The 24,237-nt window shown below is 38.0% G+C and overlaps 1 protein-coding gene across 1 annotated transcript in view; it reads left to right on the top strand.

Annotated features, from left to right (window-relative positions):
• The window catches only part of SMARCC1 (SWI/SNF related, matrix associated, actin dependent regulator of chromatin subfamily c member 1), a 173,598-nt gene that overhangs the window by 82,080 nt on the left and 67,281 nt on the right, over nucleotides 1–24,237 (top strand). Inside the window, exons 19-22 of the mRNA XM_049639431.1 lie at nucleotides 477–590; nucleotides 7,166–7,225; nucleotides 15,505–15,763; nucleotides 16,475–16,636. Coding sequence (XP_049495388.1) covers nucleotides 477–590; nucleotides 7,166–7,225; nucleotides 15,505–15,763; nucleotides 16,475–16,636 — 595 coding nt within the window. The remainder of the gene's footprint in view (nucleotides 1–476; nucleotides 591–7,165; nucleotides 7,226–15,504; nucleotides 15,764–16,474; nucleotides 16,637–24,237) is intronic.

The following is a 24,237-nucleotide window of genomic DNA, read 5'->3' as shown; positions in this document are numbered from 1 at the left end:
CAAATATTATTATAAGTCTGGTTTTTGTAATTATTACTCTAATAACCTAATATTAGGCATTTTTAATATTACACTAATTATACACTGTATGAAACTTCTTCCCCTTCCTAACATTTGGAAAGTGAACAAACACATGTTCTTGAAAAGATTACTATGTCAACCAGATTTTATATAGCCTGAAGTTGGAATAACATGAGTCTAAGGTATAAATTGTTCTTCACTGTGAAATGGGGTAGCATATTAAAGAAAATTTATTGTCGATTTTCTCTGGGATTTAAATGAGGCAGAAAAATGTTGCTTATACGCAACATCTGTTGCCTATGTTGAAATGTTGTTAGAAGTGTAGGGCAAAGGTGTGGTTATTTATTTTATTCTGAAATCTCTCTACGTGTCAACATTATACAGTGCTTTAAAAATTCTATCCCCTTAACTTTGTAGAGATTAATAAAGCCATTCATCATTTTTCTGACTCCTAGGTCCCTGCTGCTCAGCAGATGTTAAATTTTCCTGAGAAGAACAAGGAAAAACCAATTGATTTGCAGAACTTTGGTCTTCGTACTGACATTTACTCCAAGAAAACCTTAGCAAAGGTAAGGACTTTGTTTCTAGACCCACCTGGGCTGCAATGCAGCATGTCCTTTTTATTCTTCTTTGTAAGAAGTATCAGTTTTCATAAGAAACGTAACTTTCTAGGGCATAAGAATGTGAGCATTCTAATTAATCTATTGGCATTTTATAAAACCACAATCACTTATCTTACCACTTTTTCTGTATGGTTAGAATGTAGGTATGTTAAAGTAATGATGAATAATATGTTAAAACAGGAAAAAGTGGAGAATTTCAGCATAATTGGAATATATAGACTCAAAGGAATATTGTATAATTGAAAAATGTGCCTGAAATCAACCTCGTTGGGTGGTTTTAACAGCAGGCTAAACACAACAGAAGACAGGAATAGTGAGCTCAGACAGGTTAGTAGCTACCTTAAAATTGAAGCACCAAGAGAAAAATAAATTTGATCAAGGTGGCAGAGGGGGTCAAAGAGAACAGACTTTAAAGGACACGTGAGAAATGGTAAAAAGAATTCATGTTTATCATTAGAGACCTATAAAAAGAGAAAGAATGAAACAGAAGTGATATTTGAAGATGTAATGGCTAATCATTTTTGATAAATAATAAAAAGATACCAACTCAGTAGAGAGTCTAAACTGATCCACATTTGGATACAGAGGAAAACATGTTTAGGCACATCATGCTTAAACTTACCTTAAAAACTAACATCTTAAACAGGGCGCCTGGGTGGCTCAGTTGGTTAAGCATCTGACTCTTGATTTCGGCTCAGGTCTTGTGGGGTCGTTCCCCTTTCAGGCTCCATGATAAGTGTGGAGCCTCCTTGAGATTTTCTCTCTCCCTTTCTCTCTGCCCCTTTCCTCCATTCACACACATGCATGCTCTCTCTCAAACAAAAGAAAACAAAAAAACTAACACCTTAAAAGTAGCCACCACATTGGGCAGTGAGTGGCGTTGGAGAAGAACACATTAAATTCAAAGAAATAATCATAAAACTGATGTCTGACTTTTCAGCAGAAATGACAGAAGCCAGGTGTTTATTTTTTGAGAGCGCGCGCGCGAGAGAGAAAATGCAAGCAGGGGAGGGGCAGAGAAGGAGGGAGACACAGAATCTGAAGCAGGCTCCAGGCTCTGAGCTGTCAGCACAGAGCCTGACGTGGGACTCAAACCCATGAACCGTGAGATCATGACCTGAGCTGAAGTCGGATGCTTAACCGACTAAGCCACCCAGGCACTCCAACAGTATAGTAACATTTTAAATGCTGAAGGTAAAGCTGTCGGTCTGGAGTTCTGTATCCAGTAGGAATACCTTTCAGGAGTGAAAGGGCAGACATTGAGAATGAGGTTAGGTTTTCACTAGCACACAGTACAGGAAAACTGAGGGAAGTTTTTTTGGGTGAAGGATGTTGATCCCTGATGGACCCACAAGACTAGGAAGGTATACGTCTAGGGAGACGAATGAATGTACGATTAAATATGAAGAAATATAGACTGTTTAAGCAGTGATCATTTTAAGGAGTTTATAACATGTAGAAATGACCAAAATGGCAGAAAGACAATTACATGGAGTTAAACTCCTGATATAATTTAGAAATGTGATAAAAAATGCTGCTTCAGGTTAAAGTATATAATACTTTGGCAAACACTTTCCAAATACTTTTGAAGGGGATTGGATCTACATGGAAGAACAATGAATGCCAGAAGAGGTCAACACCTGGGTCAGAATAAAAGATGTTTCCTCCTGATTTGTAGTTTTAAAAAACGGTAATAGACTACTTAAACCAAAAATGCTAACAGTAGATCTCTAGGTTTTCAATATGTGTTAAGGACCAAACATGGCTCAAGGTACAGCAGAGGGAAATGGAAGTACACTATATTAAAGTTCTTATGCTATATGGTATTTGAGGATACACCATGACACGTTAGAGATGAGGATTCTAAGTCACAGAGTATTTAAAGACCTATAGCTAATAAGTCAGGAATGGAGATAAAAACAGAATAATATTCCACAAAAAAGTTACTACTTCTCAAAAAAAGTTACCCCATAAGAGGAAATGAATGAGAAAGGAAGGGGTAGATAGGATGAGTAGAAAATAGGGAGGTGGTAGGTTTATATATGACCATGGGGATAGTAATAACCTTATTTGTAAATGGTTGTAGTATTTCAGTTAAGCAACAGGGATCGTCAAACTGCATAAAAAACTAAGAATCATAAATTGTCTGTAAGAAATCTAATTATAAAGTAAAAGAATGAGAGAAGACGTGCCTTCTAGACATTAATCCAAGGAATACCAGTTATGTTAATACTAGTGAAAATAGACATTAGAAATTATTTTACCAGAATTAAACATGGACATTTCATAATGATAAAGGAGTTAATCAAAAGGACATGATTGCCCTAATTAGGTGTATAGTTCATTAAAAAACTCCAAAATATATAAGGCAAAACTGATAGAATTGTAGTTGGAGATTTCAGTAGTCTGCTCTTAGCAATTGATAGCATACGTAGGTAGGTAGGTCAGTAAGATAAGACTAAAGTTCTTGGGGAACATTCACCAAAGTATATTCAATTCTGAGCCATAAAATGACTCTCAAGAAATTTTAAAGGAATGATACTATAAAATGTGGTTGTATGATTTCATACACGTGAAATAAATATGGTTAGCTAACCACAACAAAATGAAACTAGAAACCAGAAACAAAAAAACAATGCAGAAAATTAACGAAATAAGGAGATGGTTATTAACGAAATAAGGAAAGGATCGGTAAATTTGATAAGCCTCCGACCAGAGTGAGTGATCAAGAAGAAAAGAGAAGACACAAATTACAAATCAGGAAAGAAAGAATATATTACTGATTCTCTGTACATTAAAAAGATATTAAAAATGTAATCAAGAACCTGATAATAATATATTTGACACTTTGATAAGACGGACAAACCCCTTGAAAGCAACAAAATAAAAAACTTTACTCAGGATGAAATAGGTAACCTAATGTAATAGCTTGAAAAATGTCCTCCAAAGAAATCAGATCCTGATGCCTGGAACTTGTAAACATTACCTCATTTGGAAAAAGGTTCTTTTGCTGATGTGATTAAGTTAGAGATCTTGAAGATGAGATAACGCTGTATTATCCAGGTCAGCCCTGAGTGCCATGACATGTGTTCTTCTAAGAGGTAAATCTAGAGAGATTTGAAGACAGAAGAGGAAAAGGCAGTGTGACCTCAGGCACAGAGGTTCAGATAAGGCAGCTGCAAACCAAGGAGTTCTGAGTCAGCCACCAGAAGGTGGAAGAGGCAGAGAATGAATTCTCTTCTGGAGCATCCATAGGGATTACGGTCCTGCTGACACCTCAGCTCTTGTCCTGGTTGTATTGATTTTGGACTTCTAGCCCCCTGACCTATGAGCGAATGAATTTTTGTTATTTTGAATATTTCATCAAGTTTGTGAGAATTTGATTATAGTAGCCATATGGAACTAATAGACTTGAATAGCCTTGTATATATTATATCTATATATATTTCAACATCTTTCTGAAAAGAAAACTCTAGGCCCAGATGATTCTACTGATGCATTTGTACCAAACATTTGAGGAAGAAATAATACCAACCTGTATAAACTCTTCCAGAAAATAAAAGTGGAGAGAACTATTATATTCTTTTATAGTTAAATATAAATACACACACACACACACACACACACACACAAAGTCACTGAGCTTCTGGCTATATAAACAATATAAATAAGTTTAAAAAAGAATGAATGTATAAAAGAATATGCATGATTGTCCTTAACAGCTTTATCCAAGATAGCCAAAAACCATAAACAATCAGTCATGTAAATGGATAAATTGTAGTTTATTCAAACAATATAATATTAACACAGAAACGAAAAGAAATGACTTCATAAAAAGAGTGTGGTTGAATATCATCGACCTACTATTAAACAAGAAGCCAGACCCACAGACTACATACTGAATGGTTTTACGAAGTTCAGATCCAAGAAAAACTAGCCTGTGATTATAGAAGTCAGAATAGTGTGTACTCCTGTTGGTATCAACTTGAGGTTTAAAGGAGAGAACCCTTAGATGTTGATTTAGGTGATTATATGGGTGTATATGTGAAATTGTATCTAACTGTATACCTAAGGTTTGGGTTTTTTATTGAACATACATTCTGCCTTAGTAAACACCAAAGAAAGCATTTCTAAAACCATGCACAACCCCCACAAACATCTCAAGGATTATGAGATGAGATTATGCACCTTTCTCAGAACTAGTTTTTATCAAGAGGAGAAACTGTACCTTTGTGGCTGAGACGTGGAGAAATGCTCACTGCCACACACCTACCTAATAAATGTCGTCATGTTTAGGTTGTACAGATCTTTCCTGTTATTCAGGTTTTCCTTCCTTAGAATTTAGATGAAATGTTAATGAATGTTGTTCCTCTTGGAATTTTGTTCCTCTGTCTGATTGACAGTCATTTCTGAGATTAGTTCATTAAAAGATGAAACTCGTTGTCTTAAAGTAACCATTAAGGGTTATGGGGCACCTGGGTGGCTCAGTCAGTTAAGGGTCCGACTCTTGATTTCGGCTTAGGTCATGATCTCATGGTTTGTGAATTCGAGCCCCACGTTCGGCTCTGCTGACAGTGCAGTGTCTGCTTGGGATTCTCTCTGTCCCTCTCTTGCCCTTCCTCCGCTTGCATGCCCTCTCCCTCTCTTTCTCAAAATAAATAAGTAAACTTAATAGAAGTCATTAAAAAGAAAGTAATCCTTAAGGAATCTGAGCAATGTATTATGAGTTCTAGCTACATGCCTTTTTGTCCATCTCACAAAGTCCTGCTTTAAGACTTAATTCTACCATGCTTATTTCCACAATGTTTCAATTCCTCTTTATTCTCTAGTTAAAGTAGTTATTTTTAGTACAGTTTTTTGCAAAAATTTCAGAATATGTATTGAATACCATGGAAACCTAGCAAATCATAATTTAACTTTTACCCACAATATGTAACACAGTATGCAGAAAGGTTGAGTCAACAAATTGAGAGGCTTTATTGTCACAAACAAGGAAATCACAGACTATAGAAATTTTCTCTTCATTTTTAAAACTATAATCTACCCAAATAGAGTTTACAGAGAAGGGATATGTTAGAATGTATATTCTGAGTTAATAACATTTCCAGGTAAAGAATAATGTCAGGTATACCACACATCCAGTCTTCTGACAGTCTCTGAAGGGAGCACGGTGTACAAATCAAGAAGTATGAATCAATTGATAAATCTTAGTTTTTAGGTAACACAAAGTTGGTTTTCTTATACCCCCCATGCTCATGTGAGTTGTCAGTTAAAGGGATTCTTTTTTTAAAAATGTTTGTTTGTTTTGGAGGGAGAAGAGGGGGAGGGGGAGAAAGAGTCCCAAGCACTCTCCACCCTTAGCATGGAGCCCACATAGCCTGATCCCACAACCTTGAGATTGTGACCTGAGCCAAAATCAACAGTCCCGGGCTCAACCCCCAGTTAAAGGGATTCTTACGGAAAGAGTGATTTGCAGTTTAGGGAATTACTTGGTGATTATTTTATTCAAGAGATGTTGAAAATATGAAGTTGTTGCAATTGGAATCAAGAATCTTTCAAGGGGTGCCTGAGTGGCTCAGTTGGTCGAGCTTAGATCATTCTCTCCTGGATGGAGTTCAAGCCCCATGTTGGGCTCTGTGCTGACAGCTCAGAGCCTGGAGCCTGCTTTGGATTCTCTCTCTCTGCCCTTCTCCTACTCAGTCTCTCTCTCTCTCTGAAAAATAAACAGGGGCGCCTGGGTGGCTCAGTCGGTTAAGCGTCCGACTTCAGCTCAGGTCATGATCTCACAGACCCTGAGTTGGAGCCCTGCCTCAGGCTCTGTACTGACAGCTCAGAGCCTGGAGCCTGCTTTGAATTCTGTGTCTCCCTCTCTCTCTGCCCCTTCCCTGTTCATGCTCTGTCTCTTTGTCTCAAAAATAAATAAAAACATTTAACAAAAAATTTTTTAATAAATGAATAAGCATGAAAATATTAAAAAAAAAAAAGAATCTTCCAGAGTAATTTATATGTAGTACAATTTGTCTTTGAATCTTAGAAAAAGTACTGTGTTCAAGTTATACCAATTTGTGTTACGTTTATGATATCCAACCAGTTCATGGTATGCATTAAAATATTGTGCCTTTGTAGCTTGAAAAGTATTTTCAAACTTCAAAATAATAGAAACAACATATCTAAATGGTCTATGAGTCCTTAATAGAAAACAAGAAATCTTTGAAATAGGTCTGCCTTTCTGTTGGAAGTTTAGGATCCTCAAGTGTTTTATTTCTGTTGCTCAGGGACTTTTTTTTTTCCAAAGATTTTATTTTTAAGTAATCTCTACACCCAGTGTGGGGCTCCAACTTAACCCCAAGATCAAGAGTTGCATGCTGTACCGACTGAGCCAGTCAGGTGCCCCACCTACTGCTTAGGGACTTACTTGGTTGTGTGCATAAAACAGCCCCCTGAACTTAGAAGGAACTCCTGCTGAGCTCCATGCTCAGCCTTTAGGAGTGAGTGTCTAATTTTTGGTTTTGTTTCTTTAGAGTAAAGGTGCTAGTGCTGGAAGAGAATGGACTGAACAGGAGACCCTTCTGCTCCTGGAGGTAAGCACATTAATAGTGGAGCCCCTTTATCCACACAGGAGGTGGGTGCTTAGCTTCTGTGACTCGCATTTGAAGTACACCTTTGGAATTAATCCTGAAGTTTTTTGAACCATGTATTGAGTTTTAAGAGAATTTTCTTGGTCCATCATTATTTAAATATCATACCTAGAAGTGATGTGCTGGCTATCAGTAGGGAAGATCAGACCTGGATATGTGTTATTTTGGCCCAGGTTGGGTTGTTTCATTTTAAATCTTTGCCAATATTAAACAATTATTACGGCTTTGCAAAAGTAGTCTAGATCTGTAACTTTTCCTCCAAAATTGGAAGATTTGGCACTTCTGGCACCTCATTCCCATGTAACAATAATTTGCTGACCTTGAGTAGCAGATGTTGCTTTGAAGTGGAATGTTTCTTCAGATTCCAGTTGTTGTTTTTGTAACTTAGCCCACCTCGGTCATTGTAGATGAGTTCTCTGGTGCTGGTGTGCATTTGTACAACCTCCATATTTCCCAGAAGGCATTCCAGAGAAGTAGATGAAGATGCCTGCCACTGAAAATACTGTTTGTTCTTGAAAGTAGAACACTGTCGTAAACTAGTGGTAATTCAAGATATGTCAGTCAGCTTGTTGAATACTTTTTGGAATTCTTCATGTCTTTGGAGATTCTTGAAAATACTTACACAAGTAACTCTTAGCAATTATTTCTACTCTGGAGAGTAAGAGAATGTTAGGTTCCATATTTATCAACCATTTTTGAAGAGGACCATTTATCTTTAGTTACAGAACAGTGATTGGGTAAAATGAAGACTGCATGGTACTACATAGTATTTGTGGGTAGAATGTACGTGTGAGAGCCGAATTAGGACCAAATGAGGAAGTGTACTGTTAGATCTCTTAGGAATGCTTTTGCCTACAAAGAACAGGATGTAACTAGCAAAGATTAAACCAAAAAGGACATTGTTTTTTTTTTTTTTTTTTTTGTTCAACTGGCTATCTTTAGATTGGCAATTCCAACATACATTTTACTACTCAAGTACATCCTCAGGTTCCTAGCTTCTTTCTTCTTTTGTTTTCCTTCTTTAGCTGTCTGCATTCTGTCTCTGTGTGTTCTCTTCTGCTCCCAGCAAGGCTGATTTATTCACTGGTTTCATATCCCTGTTCAAAACAGTAAGAAAATTGGAAATGGCACTTCTGGGGCCTCTTCTGGGGCTCTTCTTGGAAAGAAAAGCTTAACCAGAAGCCCCTCGTCAGTCTTCCCTTCTATCTCAGTAATCAAAATGGGTCTCAGTGGTCACCAAGTATTGCAGGTGGTGCTGGGAAAAGAACGAGTTTTCTAGTTTCATTAATGGGGTCAACCTGGAGGGAGGTATGATTGCTGCTGGTAACTTCTAGTGCTTGCTCTGTTTATAACATTTAGAGCAAAGAACTTGCAGAGGAAGAGAGCTCATTTTCAGTGGAGTATTCATCTGATCCAAACTTGTATATCATGTGTAACATTTGTAATTCAGAAATGAAGCATCAAATAGAAGACTAGACTAGGTCAGCAGTTCTCAAACATTTTGGTCTCAGGATATACTTCTACTCTTAAAAATTACATTGAGGTTTCAAAGAATTTTTGTGAGTTAATCAGTATTTTCTGTATTGTAAATTAAAACTGAGGAAACTAACTTACTTAAAAATAACAATAAACCCATTGCAAGTTTTTATGAAAAATTTTTATCAGAAATAGATTTTGAAAAACAAGTGTGTTAGTAAAAAGTGTGGTGTCACCCATTAGCCATATCTATAATGTTTGACTTAATAGAATACAGCTGGATTTTTATATTTGTTTTTTTCATCATATATGTTGTTTTAGTTAAAATACATTAGGACTATTTAGTATCATCTGGACGTGTATTTGGAAACACAAAGAATATCTTAATGACCTTTTCAGATAATTATAAATACTCCTGTAGGAGAGGCTTTCATGGCAGGTACGTATTTTTCAGAATTCTAATTTTCACTTAATCATTGGCAAAAAGCACTCAGTTGTTTTCTTCAAAGTGACACTTTTGACAATCCTGTTTGCTTTTAAGAAAACATTTGCCAGGCTGTTGTGGTGGTGAGTGCCTGTTAGTCCCAGGTGCCCAGAAGGCTGAGGCAGGAGGGTTGCTTAAGTCTTAGGTTCAGGACTGGAGTGTGCTATGCTAGCTGGGTGTCTGCACTAAGTTTGGCATCAGTATGATGACTTCCCAGAGCAAGGGACCACCATGATGCCTAAGGCAGGGTGAACTGGCACAGGTCAGAAATGGAGCAGATCAGAACTCCCGTGCTGATCAGAAAATGTCTGCCAGATATCTGTGCCTACAGACCATGGTGTGTTAGCCATGGTGTGCTAGCATTTACATGCTAGTAAAAATGATGTTCGGGGTGCCTGGGTGGCTCAGTCGGTTGAGTGTCTGACTTCGGCTCAGGTCATGATCTCGCTGTTTGTGAGTTCACGCCCCGCGTCGGGCTCTGTGTTGACGGCTCAGAGCCTGGAGCCTGTTTCAGATTCTGGGTCTCCCTCTCTCTCTGCCCTTCCCCGACTCATGCTCTGTCTCTCTTTCTCTCTCTGTCAAAAATAAACATTAAAAAAAAATTTTTTTTTTTTTAATTTTTTTTAACATTTATTTATTTTTGAGACAGAGAGAGACAGAGCATGAACGGGGGAGGGTCAGAGAGAGGGAGACACAGAATCTGAAACAGGCTCCAGGCTCTGAGCTATCAGCACAGAGCCCCACGCGGGGCTCGAACTCACGGACCGCGAGATCATGACCTGAGCCGAAGTCGGACGCTTAACCGACTGAGCCACCCAGGCACCCCTAAAAAAAATTTTTAAAAAAATGATCTTCAATGAAAATGGCTAGTTGAGCTTGAAACTCAAATGATCACACAGTGCTTTTCCTTCAGATAGCCATCATGCTTGGATAGTTGATTTTTAGTCTTCTTGTGTACCTCACATTTCATAGTACCAAATATCAAAAACAAGTGAACTTTGATGTTTAAATTTGTAAGATTAATAATTTTACAGTAAAGTTGGATTATTTTTGTGAGTGTGGCAGTGAAGAAGAAGGTGATTATTAAGATACTCTTGGGGCACCTGGGTGGCTCAGTCAGTTGAGCATGCAACATCGGTTCAGGTCATAGTCTCGCAGTTTGTGAGTTCGAGTCCCACACTGGGCTCTGTGCTGACAGCTCAGGGCCTGGAGCCTGCTTCGGATTCTGTGTCTGTTTCTCCCTCTCTCTGTCCCTCCCCTGCGCGCACGAGCTCTCTCTTTCTCTCTCAAAACTAAACATTAAAAAAAAAAAAAAAAGACTGGTGCCACTGCCTTGATTCATGCTGAGGGTAGGTGGTTCACTCACCACTGCTTTAGCATCCACCGTGCATGTGTCATCATAGTGAAAAAGCAGCAGTGTCCTGTTGCTATTGTGAAAACAGTTTTGATCTCTTGGTCCCCCTGAAAAATATGGTGCCCCATGGGTCTCTGAGCCACACTGAGATACACTGGACCTGCTGATAGCTCACCTTCCTTCCTTCCTTCCTTTCTTTTTGAGAGAGAGAAGGAGCAAGTACGCAAGGGGCAGAGAGAGAGAGAGGGAATGAGAATATCCCACAAGGGGCAGAGAGAGAGAGAGGGAGGGAGACAGAGACAGAGAGAAGCAGGACTCACCCAGGGCTTGTGTTTTGCCCAAAGCGGGACTTGTGATGGTTCATGTTTCTGTATTGCTTTTAATTTTGTTTTTTGAGTTTTTCCAACAGTTGTATTTGGTTTAAGAAGTTTTAGTGGTGTATTATTTCTTTTTCTTTTTTACATCCCTCTTCTCCTTTTCCTTATTCTGTCTTCTCAATATCTCTGGATTAAAATTCAAAAAGATTTCTTCTTTTTGAGTTTTTACCAACTTTAAAACAAAATTATTCATTTTTGAGAGAGAGAAAGAGAAAGAGAACGAACGGTGAGGGGGAAGAGAGAGAATCCCAAGCAGGCTCCAAACTATCAGCACAGAGCACAATGCAGGGCTGAAACTCACGAACTGCAAGACCATGACCTGAACCGAAACCGAGAGTTGGATGCTTAACAGACTGAGCCACCCAGGCGCCCCAAGTTTTTACCACTATTTTGATGTACTCTCATCTACTCATTTGTTATCGGTAATATGCAGAGAGCTTCTTTTCTGAACCACTTTTTACTTATTTCAGGACTGTTTTGTCTAGTCATATTTGCCCTGGACGTTTACTTAATGTGTTTAAAGTTTTTAGTACTTGCGGGGAATATACTTTCATGTTGCTTTGGGCTTTAGGGAGTAATTAGTTGTACAGCACCAATTGGAGTATCGTTCTTATCAGTTCTTTTTCTTTCTATACACTGACACTCAGAATTTTCTCCTCTTCTACGTTTAAGAATAGTGAATAGTAAATAGAGTGAGAACAGAATGGCTGAGCTGCTGTTTCTCCTGAACATATTCAAGAAAACCACAGTATCCTTACACAATAGTGCATTTTTTTTTCCTCCTGCAGGTGGAACCTGTAGAGTGGTTGGTTTTTCTTTTAAACATGCAGTTGAATCAACAGGTGTTGTCTCTGCTTACACAGAGGCGCCCCAGCAGCATTGCTTACCACTAACATCTTCTATTTCTGTAGTTTATTTATTGATAATTAATAGCTTAAGAATATGAAGCCAGATGAAAATTTTTTAAAGGATTTATAACCAAACGACCAAAACCAGTCAATTTTTTCCTAATAAATAGATAAATCTGGAAGATGCATTAAGGTTTATTGTTTCCCCCCCAATCATATCATTTTATTAGACAAGTATATCACACAGGCAGCACCCCAACTATTTTAGATTATTTCTGAGACCACCTGCTTTTATTTTAAAAACACCTTATTTGATATGGTCTCTCATCAAAACACACACACAGTTCTTCTGTGGAATGCTGCAGATTATTATCTGTGATTTTGTTTAGTACAATGTCTTATTACATATATTGGAGGCATAGTTTCAGCTTTGCAAATAACCAAAATAGAATCTACACATTGGATGAATAAATGGAATTTGAAAAGACCTTGAATGAATTGGTAGACATGAAGGCTACATAAGGCTTTCTGTTAGCTTTTTGAAAAAACACATTGCGTAAGATCAAGATGATGGAGACTTATTTGAGTAGATTTCATTTGTAAGATGTGTGAGGAATTCCAGGGGTTTCACCTGAAAATGTGTCACCAGTTTAAGTCGCAAAAGGCTGATAACTCAGTCTTCTGAGCAGTTTGACATTGCATTGACAGATTCAGGGTGCCAGAATGGAAGAAGAAACGTCAGCATTCTATTTCATAGTGATTAAGGGGGTTTTTTAAAGAGGCTTTTACAATATTAAGTCCTCAGCTTGTAACAGTTGTCTTCCTGGTCATTATAATTGTCCCTGGGCTTGAAATTGACAAGACCTGAGTCTGGGAGCTTATTGGTTCCTCCCTTGTTAACTTCAGTCTTTCTCCTGCCTGCTTTGTTTTCTCATGCCTTGTGTTTATTTTCCCTTAGATGATTAGTGGACATGAAATCTTGTACCTGCAGATAAAATCCATTAAGGTTATTAACGTTTATCACTGAAAGAGTTCCCCACATTTTTTATACTGGTTAGATTACAGAAGCAGTAGCATTGGAAGATACTCCGTAAACAGCATCAAAGATTTGCTCATAGTGTGCATGTCCCTGATACACCTTTCCTTGATATGCTACCCAAGGAGTTGTTTTTTCTGTGTAATTTTGAATTACATTTTAGATGAGTATGTCTTCCAATTAAAAAAATATTGTCTTGAGGAAGAGCCCTTTTTTACAGGTTTTGTGTGGGGTTTTTTTGTTTTGTTTTTTTACATTTGGAGCCATGGGAAACACAAATTCCTTTCCTGGTCTAGTCCAGTTCCCTGTGGTCACGTTCAGCAGATTTTATTTGTTACTGTGTTTAAGGCATCGCAGCAGACTCTGTAGACTGAGATGGCTAGGCCATAGTCTTTGCAGGTAAGGGATTCAACGGAAACAGGTTAAAACAAAAAAATGAGTGCAGTGTCCTCAGCTTCACGATTGGAGCCGTACCCAGAGCACAAGACAAGTACATAGGGATGGCTGTGTGTCAGGGTGGGTGGATGAGACTCAGTGCATGGCTTCCTGGGAATGGGACAGCTGTATTGTTGGCTCCAGTATATGATATTTTGGGTACAGAGCAAAGTGTCCACAGGCACAATGACTAGGAAGACTATTTCTGGATATTCCTAGAACATGAAAGAGTAGTGAGTAGAGTGGAAGAAGTAGGCAGAGTCCCGATCCTATGTGGACTTCATTCAGTAAGATAATAACGAGCAAGGAAATAATTTTAGGCAGGAGAGAGACAGTGTCATGTGTGAAACATAGTTCACTCTGGCAATGGGAAGAAAGATGAATTTAAGGATAGAGAGAGATGGGTGATTCTGAGAATGCAGGTAAGGAGCCAGCTCATAGCAGGAAGAATGAAGGTGTTTTATACTCCTGTAAAATGTCTGCTAATATATCAGCCTTCCTCCTCCTTCCCAGCTAGTCTGTCACCACGTTCTGTTTGAAAACATGTCTTTGATTCCCTGTTATGTAATGCTGCCATTAGTGTCCAAGCTCGGAACTTCACTCGTTTCTCAGCCTTACGCTTTTCGGAATGCTCTTTGTTGATTTTTGCATGTCAAAGGGTTCCTTAGTTTTATTCTGGAAAAAACTGCCTGAACTTTCTTCATGAGGAAAAAAATAAAGGAAGAAATTTTTTTTAAGTAAATTTCTTTGAAAAGTCTGTGATAGAGTATCCTAAGAAAATCTCCCCATAATCAGATACATAAGGTGGTCCCTAAAGTTACACATTTCTGGCCCCAACGACCTTAGTGAGAGAAATTGATTTTTATTTTTTGTTACATTCTAGGTCTTTTTTCTAATTCCTTCTAGAACTACCTGAGGCCACTGGCTATCCAGAGGAAACCCAGAATTAGCCTTGTTTTTTCAAGGGATTTAAGAAATAAGATCATTCTCTGCTGTGGGTTTTGAGGAGTCCACTGCAGCAAAGAAGGCAAGCCTGGGTCGGCAGTTGGAGCCCTGGGTTAGGAATTCACTTACGTAAACATGGAGAGAACCATCGTCATCACAAGCTCAGCTCACAGTGTAGCTCAGCAAATCAAGCTCTAGAACAGGATTTTTCAGCCTCCCACAATGAACGTTTGGGCCAGATAGTTTTTTGTTGTGGTGGCTCTTCTTACGTGCATTAAAGAGAATATTTAACATCATCCATGGTTTCTACCCACTAGATGCCAGTAGCACCTCCTCAGTTGTGTCAACCCAAAATGTCTGCATACATTGCCAAATGTCCCCAAGGAGGCAGAATTGCCCCTGGTTGTGAATCCTGTGAGAACAGCAGCTTTGGTTAGCTACTGAATAGGTGCTTACCCAGTTAATTCCTCGACTTTCTTCGTACCACGTATTTCTGATTCTCTTTACAACCTTCTGTCCCTCTCCCCCTTAGAGACTGCTTTTACTCTTTTTGAGGGTTTTTCAGCATTTTTCTCTGAAGAATAAATTTTTAAATTGGAAATTTATATACTTCATAAATTTTAGCCTCAGTTTCTTAATTTCTAACAATAAAGACTTGGAGTTTGAATGGGATTGTGTTGAACCTGCTATTCTGTTTGGAGAGAGTTGACATCTTAATAATATTGGGTCTTCTAATGGATGAATACAGTATATCTCTTGATTTATTTAGGTCTTTAATTTCTCTCAGCGTGTTTTATTTTTTTCAAGCATGTTGTTCTTACATATTCTTTATTACATTTGTTCCTAGTTATTTCGGTTTTGTGCTATCTTAAAGACTTTTTTCCTGTTGAAAACTTTTCATTGCTTATACATAGAGAAATATAATTGAGTTTTTGTTACCTGTCTATCCTCTGACCTTGCTAAACTTTATAGTTTTAGTATTTTTCTGTGGACTTACTAGGATTTTCTATGTAAACAGTCATGTGTGTATTCGTGAAAGACACTTTTTCTTCCTTTTATATATGTGTTTTTTATTTTTCTTGCCTGAGATTTAATGTAATTAGAAAAGCAATCAAATCTACCTATTTTCTTACATCAAGTATAATCATTTTCATTATTATTTTTTTAAACCCCGAACTGTTTTTAAGAACAGTCATAGGCTTTTGATATTGTTACGTATTAGTTCCTTGTTACCTGATACTAAAGCACCTGGATTTTTCTGTTGTAGGCCCTGGAGATGTACAAGGATGATTGGAACAAAGTGTCAGAGCATGTCGGAAGTCGTACTCAGGATGAATGCATCCTCCACTTTCTGAGGCTTCCTATTGAGGACCCGTACCTTGAGAATTCGGATGCCTCCCTGGGGCCCCTAGCTTACCAGCCTGTCCCTTTCAGTCAGTCAGGAAACCCAGTCATGAGCACTGTTGCTTTTTTGGCATCCGTGGTGGACCCTCGTGTGGCATCTGCTGCAGCAAAAGCAGCTTTGGGTATGGACTTTCCTGAACCGTGTTATCAGCACAGTAGTTTCAGATAATAGCCTAGTACTTGCCTTTATATATGTGTTGTCTCTGAATGGCAGGTTATCAGCTGCTGTGTTTATTTCAGTTAGCAGAAAGTCAGACATTACCTCTTTAAGCTACCGTATTAAAGAGTATTACAACATTTTTAACTAAAGCACTTAAAATTCATAGTTTTAAAATTAAGAGCATTTATTAAGAATTGGAGGGGCAAAACAGTTTTTTGTCGTATATTTTATGATTCATTTGGACTTTGACATAACCAGCAAAAGGAACCATTTAACGTTGTTGGATTTTATTACAATTAGAACTTTGTCACACTATAAACTCTTTTTCAGCTTTCTAGTTGTTTAATCCTTGCTATTTTCTTTACTATCAATCTAGCTTGCAGAGTTAGGTTAAGTTTGGGCAGAAATTTTGATTGTTACAGACGGAAATTTAGAGATCTTTGTTACTTACACAGCAGGATACTGCGACACATAAGTTAAAATGTACAATCTTAGAATTTCATCAGCGTACGTGACTACCTCATTTGGCATTCTTGTTTTGCTGGAATAGATAAGCCTGAGCACCCAGAAAGGTCAGTGCTTGTAAGACACTAATGTGTCAGAGTCCATAGTGGTCTATGTTAAAGCAAATATTTGCACACTAGGTCATGCTTGCATTTTGATTCTTGAACAGAGGAGTTTTCTCGGGTCCGAGAGGAGGTACCACTGGAATTGGTTGAAGCTCACGTCAAGAAAGTACAAGAAGCAGCTCGAGCCTCTGGGAAAGTGGACCCCACGTATGGCCTGGAGAGCAGTTGCATTGCAGGCACGGGACCTGATGAGCCAGAGAAGCTTGGTGAGTCACAGCTGTCCCCACGGGCAAGGGTAGTAGATGCTGTATTTTCCTCTCAACTTGCTAAAATAATTGGGTTTGGGGGCGCCTGGGTGGCTCAGTCGGTTGAGCCTCCGACTTCAGCTCAGGTCACGATCTCACGGGTCCGTGAGTTCGAGCCCCGCGTCGGGCTCTGGGCTGATGGCTCAGAGCCTGGAGCCTGCTTCCGATTCTGTGTCTCCCTCTCTCTCTGACCCTCCCCCGTTCATGCTCTGTCTCTCTCTGTCTCAAAAATAAATAAACGTTAAAAAAAAAAAAATTAAAAAAAAAAATAAATAAATAAAATAATTGGGTTTGTTTGTGCTTAAAAGCAAGAACAATGATCAGTATCAATTTGTCCTTAAGATTAACATTTGATTTTTTTCTCCTATCATTTTCTATTATGGTAGATAGAATTTAAAGGCTGTTTCAGAACTGTTAATAACGTCACAGCTGTGAAGTATTTGATGCCAGTTTTTAAAATTTATTTGTTTGTTGGCTGGTTGGTTTGTTTAAATAATCTTTATACCCAGCATGGGGCTCAAACTCACAATTCCGAGATCAAGAGTCACATACTTCACCGACTGACTCAGCCAGCCAGGCACCTCGTGATACCTGTTTTTATTTTTATTTGTTTGTTTGTTTGTTTATTGTTTATTTAGTTTTGAAGGAGAGAGAGCATGAGCCAGGGAGGGGCAGAAAGAGGGAGAGACACACAGAATCTGAAACGGGCTCCAGGCTCTGAGCTGTCGGCACAAAGCCTGACATGGGGTTCAAGCTCAGAACTGTGAGGTCATGACCTGGGCCAAAGTCAGACACTTAACCAACTGAGCCACCCAGGCTCCCCTAATGATAACTGTTTTTAGATCTAGTTTTTGAGCATACAGACATAAGAATACTGAAAGGACTTTTGTGATTATTTCAATTTATAAGTTGCTGGGTAGGTTTAAGTTCATTGTTGTTTTTCATTACTTTTTAATTGAGGTAAAATTCACATAACATAAAATCCTCCCATTTTAATCCTTTAAAAGTATAGAATCCAGGTTCTGGATTCTGGCTTCTGGTACGTTCACAGTGTTGTGTATCTGTCACCAGTATCTAATTCCAGAACACTTTGATCACCCCAAAAGACAATCCCATACCAATTAAGCAGTCATTTCCCATTTGTTTCTCTCATGAGCCCTGGGAACCACTAATTTGCTTTCTGTCTCTATGGATTTGCCTATTCTGTATTGTTTCCTGTAAATGGAAGCATACATTATGTCGGCTTTTGAGTCTGACTTCTTTCACTTAGCATAAGGTTTTCAGGTTCATCTATGTTGTAGTGTAAAATCAGCACTTCATTCCTTTCTGTGCTGAATAATATTCTTTCAGTGGATATTCCATATTTTACTTATCCATTTATGAGTTCATGTATATGTGTACTGTTGTCACTTTTTCACTATTTTGAATAATGCTGCTATGAACGGTGACTACTGTTTTGTGAACATAGTTTGTTCGATTTTTGGTAGGAATGGAATTGATAATTCTATGTTTAGCTTTTTGAGAAACAACTCAACTGTTTTCCTTAGTGGTTGTACAATTTTAGGTTTTCACCAGCAATGTATGAATGTTCCAACTTCTCCACATCCTCACCAACACTTGGTTCCCCCTCCCCCACCCTTTTAAAAAATAAACCACAAGTGGATGTGAAGTGGTATTCTTGTGGTTTTCATTTGCATTCAATTTGTGGAGTGTTGCCATCTTAACAGTATGAAGTCTCAATGAATACAGGATGCCTTTCCCTTTATTTTTTTATTTTTTTTTTTTTTCCCCCCAACGTTTTTTATTTATTTTTTGGGACAGAGAGAGACAGAGCATGAATGGGGGAGGGGCAGAGAGAGAGGGAGACACAGAATCGGAAACAGGCTCCAGGCTCCGAGCCATCAGCCCAGAGCCTGACGCGGGGCTCGAACTCACGGACCGCGAGATCGTGACCTGGCTGAAGTCGGACGCTCAACCGACTGCGCCACCCAGGCGCCCCATGCCTTTCCCTTTAATTAGGTCTCCTTTAAGCATTGTTTTGAAGTTTTTAGTTGTATGTTCTTGACACATGTTTTATATTTCCTTTAGTTACATTTATTCCTGTGTATTTTTTCTTTTGAATGCTATTGTAAATGAGATTATTTTCCTGATCTTGGGAGGAATGCATTTTGTTATTAAGTATGGTATTAGTTGTTGGCTTTTCCTAGATTCCTTTTATCAAATTTGGAAAATTCTCTCTATAATTTGTTGAATGTTTTTATCCAGAAAATGTTGGAATTTGCCAATTGCTTTTTCTGTATCAGTTGAGATGGCCATGTGGTATTTTTACCTTATTCTTTATATATGTTGTATTAATTGATTCCTGCCTGTTGAGCCACTTTTGGGTTTCTGGGATAAATCCCACTTGATTATGGGAGTTATAATATTCCATTGGATTTAGTTTGCTTCTAGTATTTTGTTGAGGATTTTTGCACCTGTATTCATAAGGGACATTTGTTTATTGCTTTTCATTTTTTGTGGTATCTTTATCTGGTTTGATGTCAAGGTAATACTGGCTTCCAAGAATGAGTCAGGAATTGTTCTGTATTTTATTTTATTTTATTTTTTGAAGAATAGGAGAATTATGGATGTTCATTCTTCTTTTAAGTGTTTTCTGGAATTCACATGGGAAACCATCAAGTCCTGATTTTTTTTTAAACTGTATTCACATTTCTATTTATTTATTTATTCATTCATTCATGAGAGAGAGAGAGAGAGAGAGAGAGAGAGAGAGACTCCCACGAGGTGCAGAGAGAAGTGGGAGAGAGTGTGGAGCCCAGAGCAGGGCTCCAGCTCACACAGTGAGGGGCTCGAACTCATGACCCATGAGATCATGACCTGAGCTGAAGTTGGATGCTTAACTGACTGAGCCAGGCGTCCCATGGGTTATTTTTGTTGTTATTTTGTTTGGTTTGGTTTGGTTTTCTAAGAACTGATTCCAATCTATGTACTTGTTGCAAGTCTGTTTAGGTTTTCTATTTCTTTTTGAGTCAGTTTTTATAGTTTGTGCCTTTCTAGAAATTTGTCCATTTCATATACATTGTCTCACCTGTTGGCCGCACACACACATACACACACACACACACACACACACACACACACAAACACAAATCATAACAACCAAAAGTGAAAACAATGCAAATGTCCATCAGCTGATGAATGGGTAAACAAAATGTGGTATTAAAATGGAATATTATTCAGCCATAAAATGGAATGGAGTATTGACATATGTGACATCACGGATCATCCTTGAAAACATGGTATGTAGAAAGAAAAACAGAGGAAGGGTGCCTGGGTAGCTTAGTCCGTTGAGTGTCCGACTTCTGCTCAGGTCATAATCTCACTGTTCATGAGTTCGAGCCCTGCGTCAGGCTCTGTGCTGACGGCTTGGGGACTGGAGCCTGCTTTGGATTCTGTGTCTCCCTCTCTCTGTCTCTTCCCCTCCCCTGCTCATGCTCTGTCTCTCTCTGTCTCTCAAAAGTAAATAAACATTGAAAAAAAAAAAAAAACAGTGAGGAGAAAATATATTATTTAATTCTAATTATATGAAATATAAACAGGCAGATTTGTAGAGACAGAAAGTACATTAATGGTTGCTTAGGACTAGGAGGAAGAGGCGCAAAGGAGGATGATAGCTAAAAGGTATAGGGTTTCTGTTTGAGGTGATGGAAAGATTTTAAAATTTACTGTGGTAATGGTTGCACGTATGTGGGAATATACTAAAATTCGTTGAATTGTACTCTTTTAATGGGTTGATCATGAATTATATGGCAGTAAAGCTTTTTTTTTTTCCCACCATGTCTTTTTACATTCCTTTTTATTTTTGTAAGTTTGGTAGTAATATCCATATTTTCATTCCTGATTTTAGTACTTTGGTCCACTCTTGGTTTTTGTTTTTGTTTTTCCTTCATCAATCTAAAGACTTGTCAATTTTATCTTTTAAAGAACCAACTTTTGATTTCAGTGATTCTTTCTATTGTTTTTCTATTCTCATTTATCTCCACTGTAATCTTCATTCTTCTGCTTCTTTTTGCTTAAGTTTGCTCTTCTAATACTTCCTTACGTTGGAGGATGGGATATTGATTTGAGAAATTTATTAATGTTGACTTCCATGTTAATATCCCTCTCAGCACTCCTTTTTACTGCAATCCATAAATTTAGACATATTTCATTTTCGTGTTCATTTTTCTCAAAGTGTTTTATAACTTCCCTTTTGGTTTCTTCTTTGACTTGTGGGTTGTTTTAAGAATGAATGGTTTAATATATACCAATTAGTGAAGTTTTTAGATTTCCTTCTGTTACTGATTTCTGATTTTATTCCATTGTATTCAGAGAAGATAATTTGTGTGGTTTCTATCTTCTAAAATTCACTGAGACTTTTGTTGCCTAATACATTGTCCTGGAAAATATTCCTTTTGCATTATGCTCTTGTTGAATGGCATTTTCTGTGTGTGTTTGGTGTGGCTGGTTTATAGTGTTGTTCAAGTTGTCTATCATTTTTCTGGTTGGTCTTTACTTTATTGAAAATGATGTCTTGAAATTTCCAACAATTATTGAACTATGTTTCTTCAGTTCTGTCTGGTTTTGCTTCATATATTTTAAGGCTCTGTTGTTAGTTGCATATATTATCATTGTTCTATCTTTTTGGTGGATCGGCCCTTTTATCATTATATAACCCCTTTTTCTCTTGTAATCTTTTTTGCCTAAAAGTCTCTTTTAGCGGATACTAACATACCATTCCACCTCTGTTTGGGTTACTGTGTTTGTATGAAATATCTTTTTCCATTAATTTACTTTTCAGTCTTTCTGTGTCTTTGGACCTAAGATAGGTCTCTTATAGACAGCATATTGTCTGTTAGATTTTAGGATTTTGCAGACTTTGGTTCTCCCTGTAGAGGCATAGGACTTTAAAAAGCTATTTACCTTCATTAGCTCTGAGTTCTCTCATCTGTGATGTGAAAATGATGATTAAGTACTCTCTATAACATATTGCTATAGCTATGCCAGTCTGTGATATTGGACAGATGACATTTTTGCTATTAAGGACTTTACTCATCTATTTTTATTTAACTTATCATGAGAGCAGTAAAATTTTAGTAAAGTAGCTTCTTAGCAGTACCTGGCTTCTCAAATGGCAGTGTTCCTGTATGTTAACAGAGGCTAATTTTCACACCAAGTAAGATATTTTATATAGAATTATCAGTAGTTGATTCCCAATGTTTCTTAACCAACTGAGCCACCCAGGCACCCGATTCCCAACATTTCTTACATTGTGCATTAATATTTTTCTTTTCATTCATTACAAAACAGTTTCTTTTTTTGTTTTAAGGTTTATTTATTTATTTTGAGAGAAAGAGCATGAGCAAGGGAGGGGCAGAGAGAGAGGGAGGATCCCAAGAAGGCTCCATGCTGTCAGCTTAGAGCCTGACATGGGGCTTGGTCTCTCTCACTCACCATAAGATCATGACTTGAGCTGAAATCTAGAGTTGGATGCTTACCCAACTGAGCTACCCAGGCACCCCCATTCTGAAACAATTTCTGATGAATAACTCAAGCTAAACGTTTATTGCTGTCACCTTGCCTGATTCCATCTCTGTCTCAGTCACATACAATTTATACACTTAGACTTCAGCTACAGTCACTTTTTTTTTTTGTCTCTTACATTCTTATAGAATAAAGGTAATGTGAAGTACAAATTAAAATTGCTGGGCAGTACTCCACAGATGATACATTTGCCTCCTGGTGCTCTGTTCTGGGTGGTTTGAGTAGACATCAGTGAGGTCTCTTCAAACTTAAAATTTTATGGTCTCCATGGGTTTGCATAGGTCCTTCCGCTGTTGTTCCCTCTGCTTTCTTAAAAGTGTCAGTCTTGCTGTCACATTTTGTAGATAACGTCTGGGAACAGATTTCCGGATTTATCAAAAACCTCTCACTCTAACCCTAAGTGCAAATTATTGACCTGTTCTTAGCAGAGTATGTACACTATTTCTTAGTTTGGAAGCTCACTTATTTTTGTCTTAGATAGATACCCAAATCAGCAAGCCAAGCCACATCTCTGTTGCTTTTTGTTGATTCTGCACCAGCAGGCAGTGCCCAGCTCAGGCAGGGGAAGCCTGAGCCTATTGAATGCCTGGGAAATGTGTCACTTTCCTCGACTTTTTTGTGGTTTGGGTTCATTTGTAGGGTCTTTTGGTTCCCTGTGGTCATGGAATTGAAAAGGATTGGCACAGCCTTCTTAATTTGATTCAAAGGAGTTTCTGTACTATGCAAAATGAGGGACATGTTTTTACATGTAAATCTGTTTTTAAAATTTTGGTAGGTGATACCCTAGAGAATTAGTGGTTAAAAAACAGATTGCAAACTTAGCTATTTCTAGTTTAGCAGGATTTAAGAGGACAAAAACAAAATCTAGTAACCTCAGTCTGACCCAGTAGTGAATGTATGCTTTTCACAGTGTGCAAAGCTTGGATCAGACTGCTGCAGGTAGCACTGGAGGCGACAGGGGATGATTCTTTGAATGGCATGAAAAGTAAAATTCATTCATAGTGTCTGGAAATAGCCTATCAGATAACTTCTCTGATTTGCAGTGGATACTTAACTAGTTGCAGCAACAGAATTTGAGTCCTTTTACCATTTAGTAAGGCATAAAGAAAATACCAGCGTAACGTGAATGTTTCGGGATGTGTTGTAAATAGAATTCTATAACTTAACACTGACTTATGATAGTTAATGTGATTTATATTGGGCTGTGACTAATAAAATAAATTAGGAGATAACAAATGGTTCTTGCTGTGGACTTGGCTCAACAAAATTATGTGAAGTTAACAGTGTACCTCCTTTCCTTCTCATTCACATTTCAAATGGGGAGATAGAGGAAAGAAAGTACAGTAAAACCTTGGATTGCAAGTAACTTATTCTGCGAGTGTTCCACAACACGAGCAAACATTTCTAATAAATTGTAACTTGATAAATGAGTGATATCTTGCAATATGAGTAGTACGTGACACCGAACATCACACAATCACAATTGAGCCAGTGGTTCTTTTTTTTTTTTTTTTTTCCAATATATGAAGTTTATTGTCAAATTGGTTTCCATACAACACCCAGTGCTCATCCCAAAAGGTGCCCTCCTCCATACCCATCGCCCACCCTCCCCTTCCTCCCACCCCCATCAACCCTCAGTTTGTTCTCAGTTTTTAAGAGTCTCTTATCCTTTGGCTCTCTGCCACTCTAACCTCTTTTTTTTTCCCTTCCCCTCCCCCATGGGTTTCTGTTAAGTTTCTCAGGATCCACATAAGAGTGAAACCATATGGTATCTGTCTTTCTCTGTATGAGCCAGTGGTTCTTGAAATTCGCTTTGATACACAAATGCTTTGGATTACAAGCATGTTTCCAGAAGGAATTATACCAAGCTTTACCTATATCAATTTTACATAAATATTTATTTATTCATTCATTCATTCATTCATTCATATTTTGAGAAGGAGAGAGAGCGCAAGCAGGGAAGGGGCAGAGGGAGAGAA

Source organism: Panthera uncia, chromosome A2 (assembly GCF_023721935.1).
Source record: "Panthera uncia isolate 11264 chromosome A2, Puncia_PCG_1.0, whole genome shotgun sequence".
Lineage (NCBI taxonomy): Eukaryota > Metazoa > Chordata > Mammalia > Carnivora > Felidae > Panthera > Panthera uncia.
This window is presented reverse-complemented; position numbering and strand designations above follow the sequence as displayed.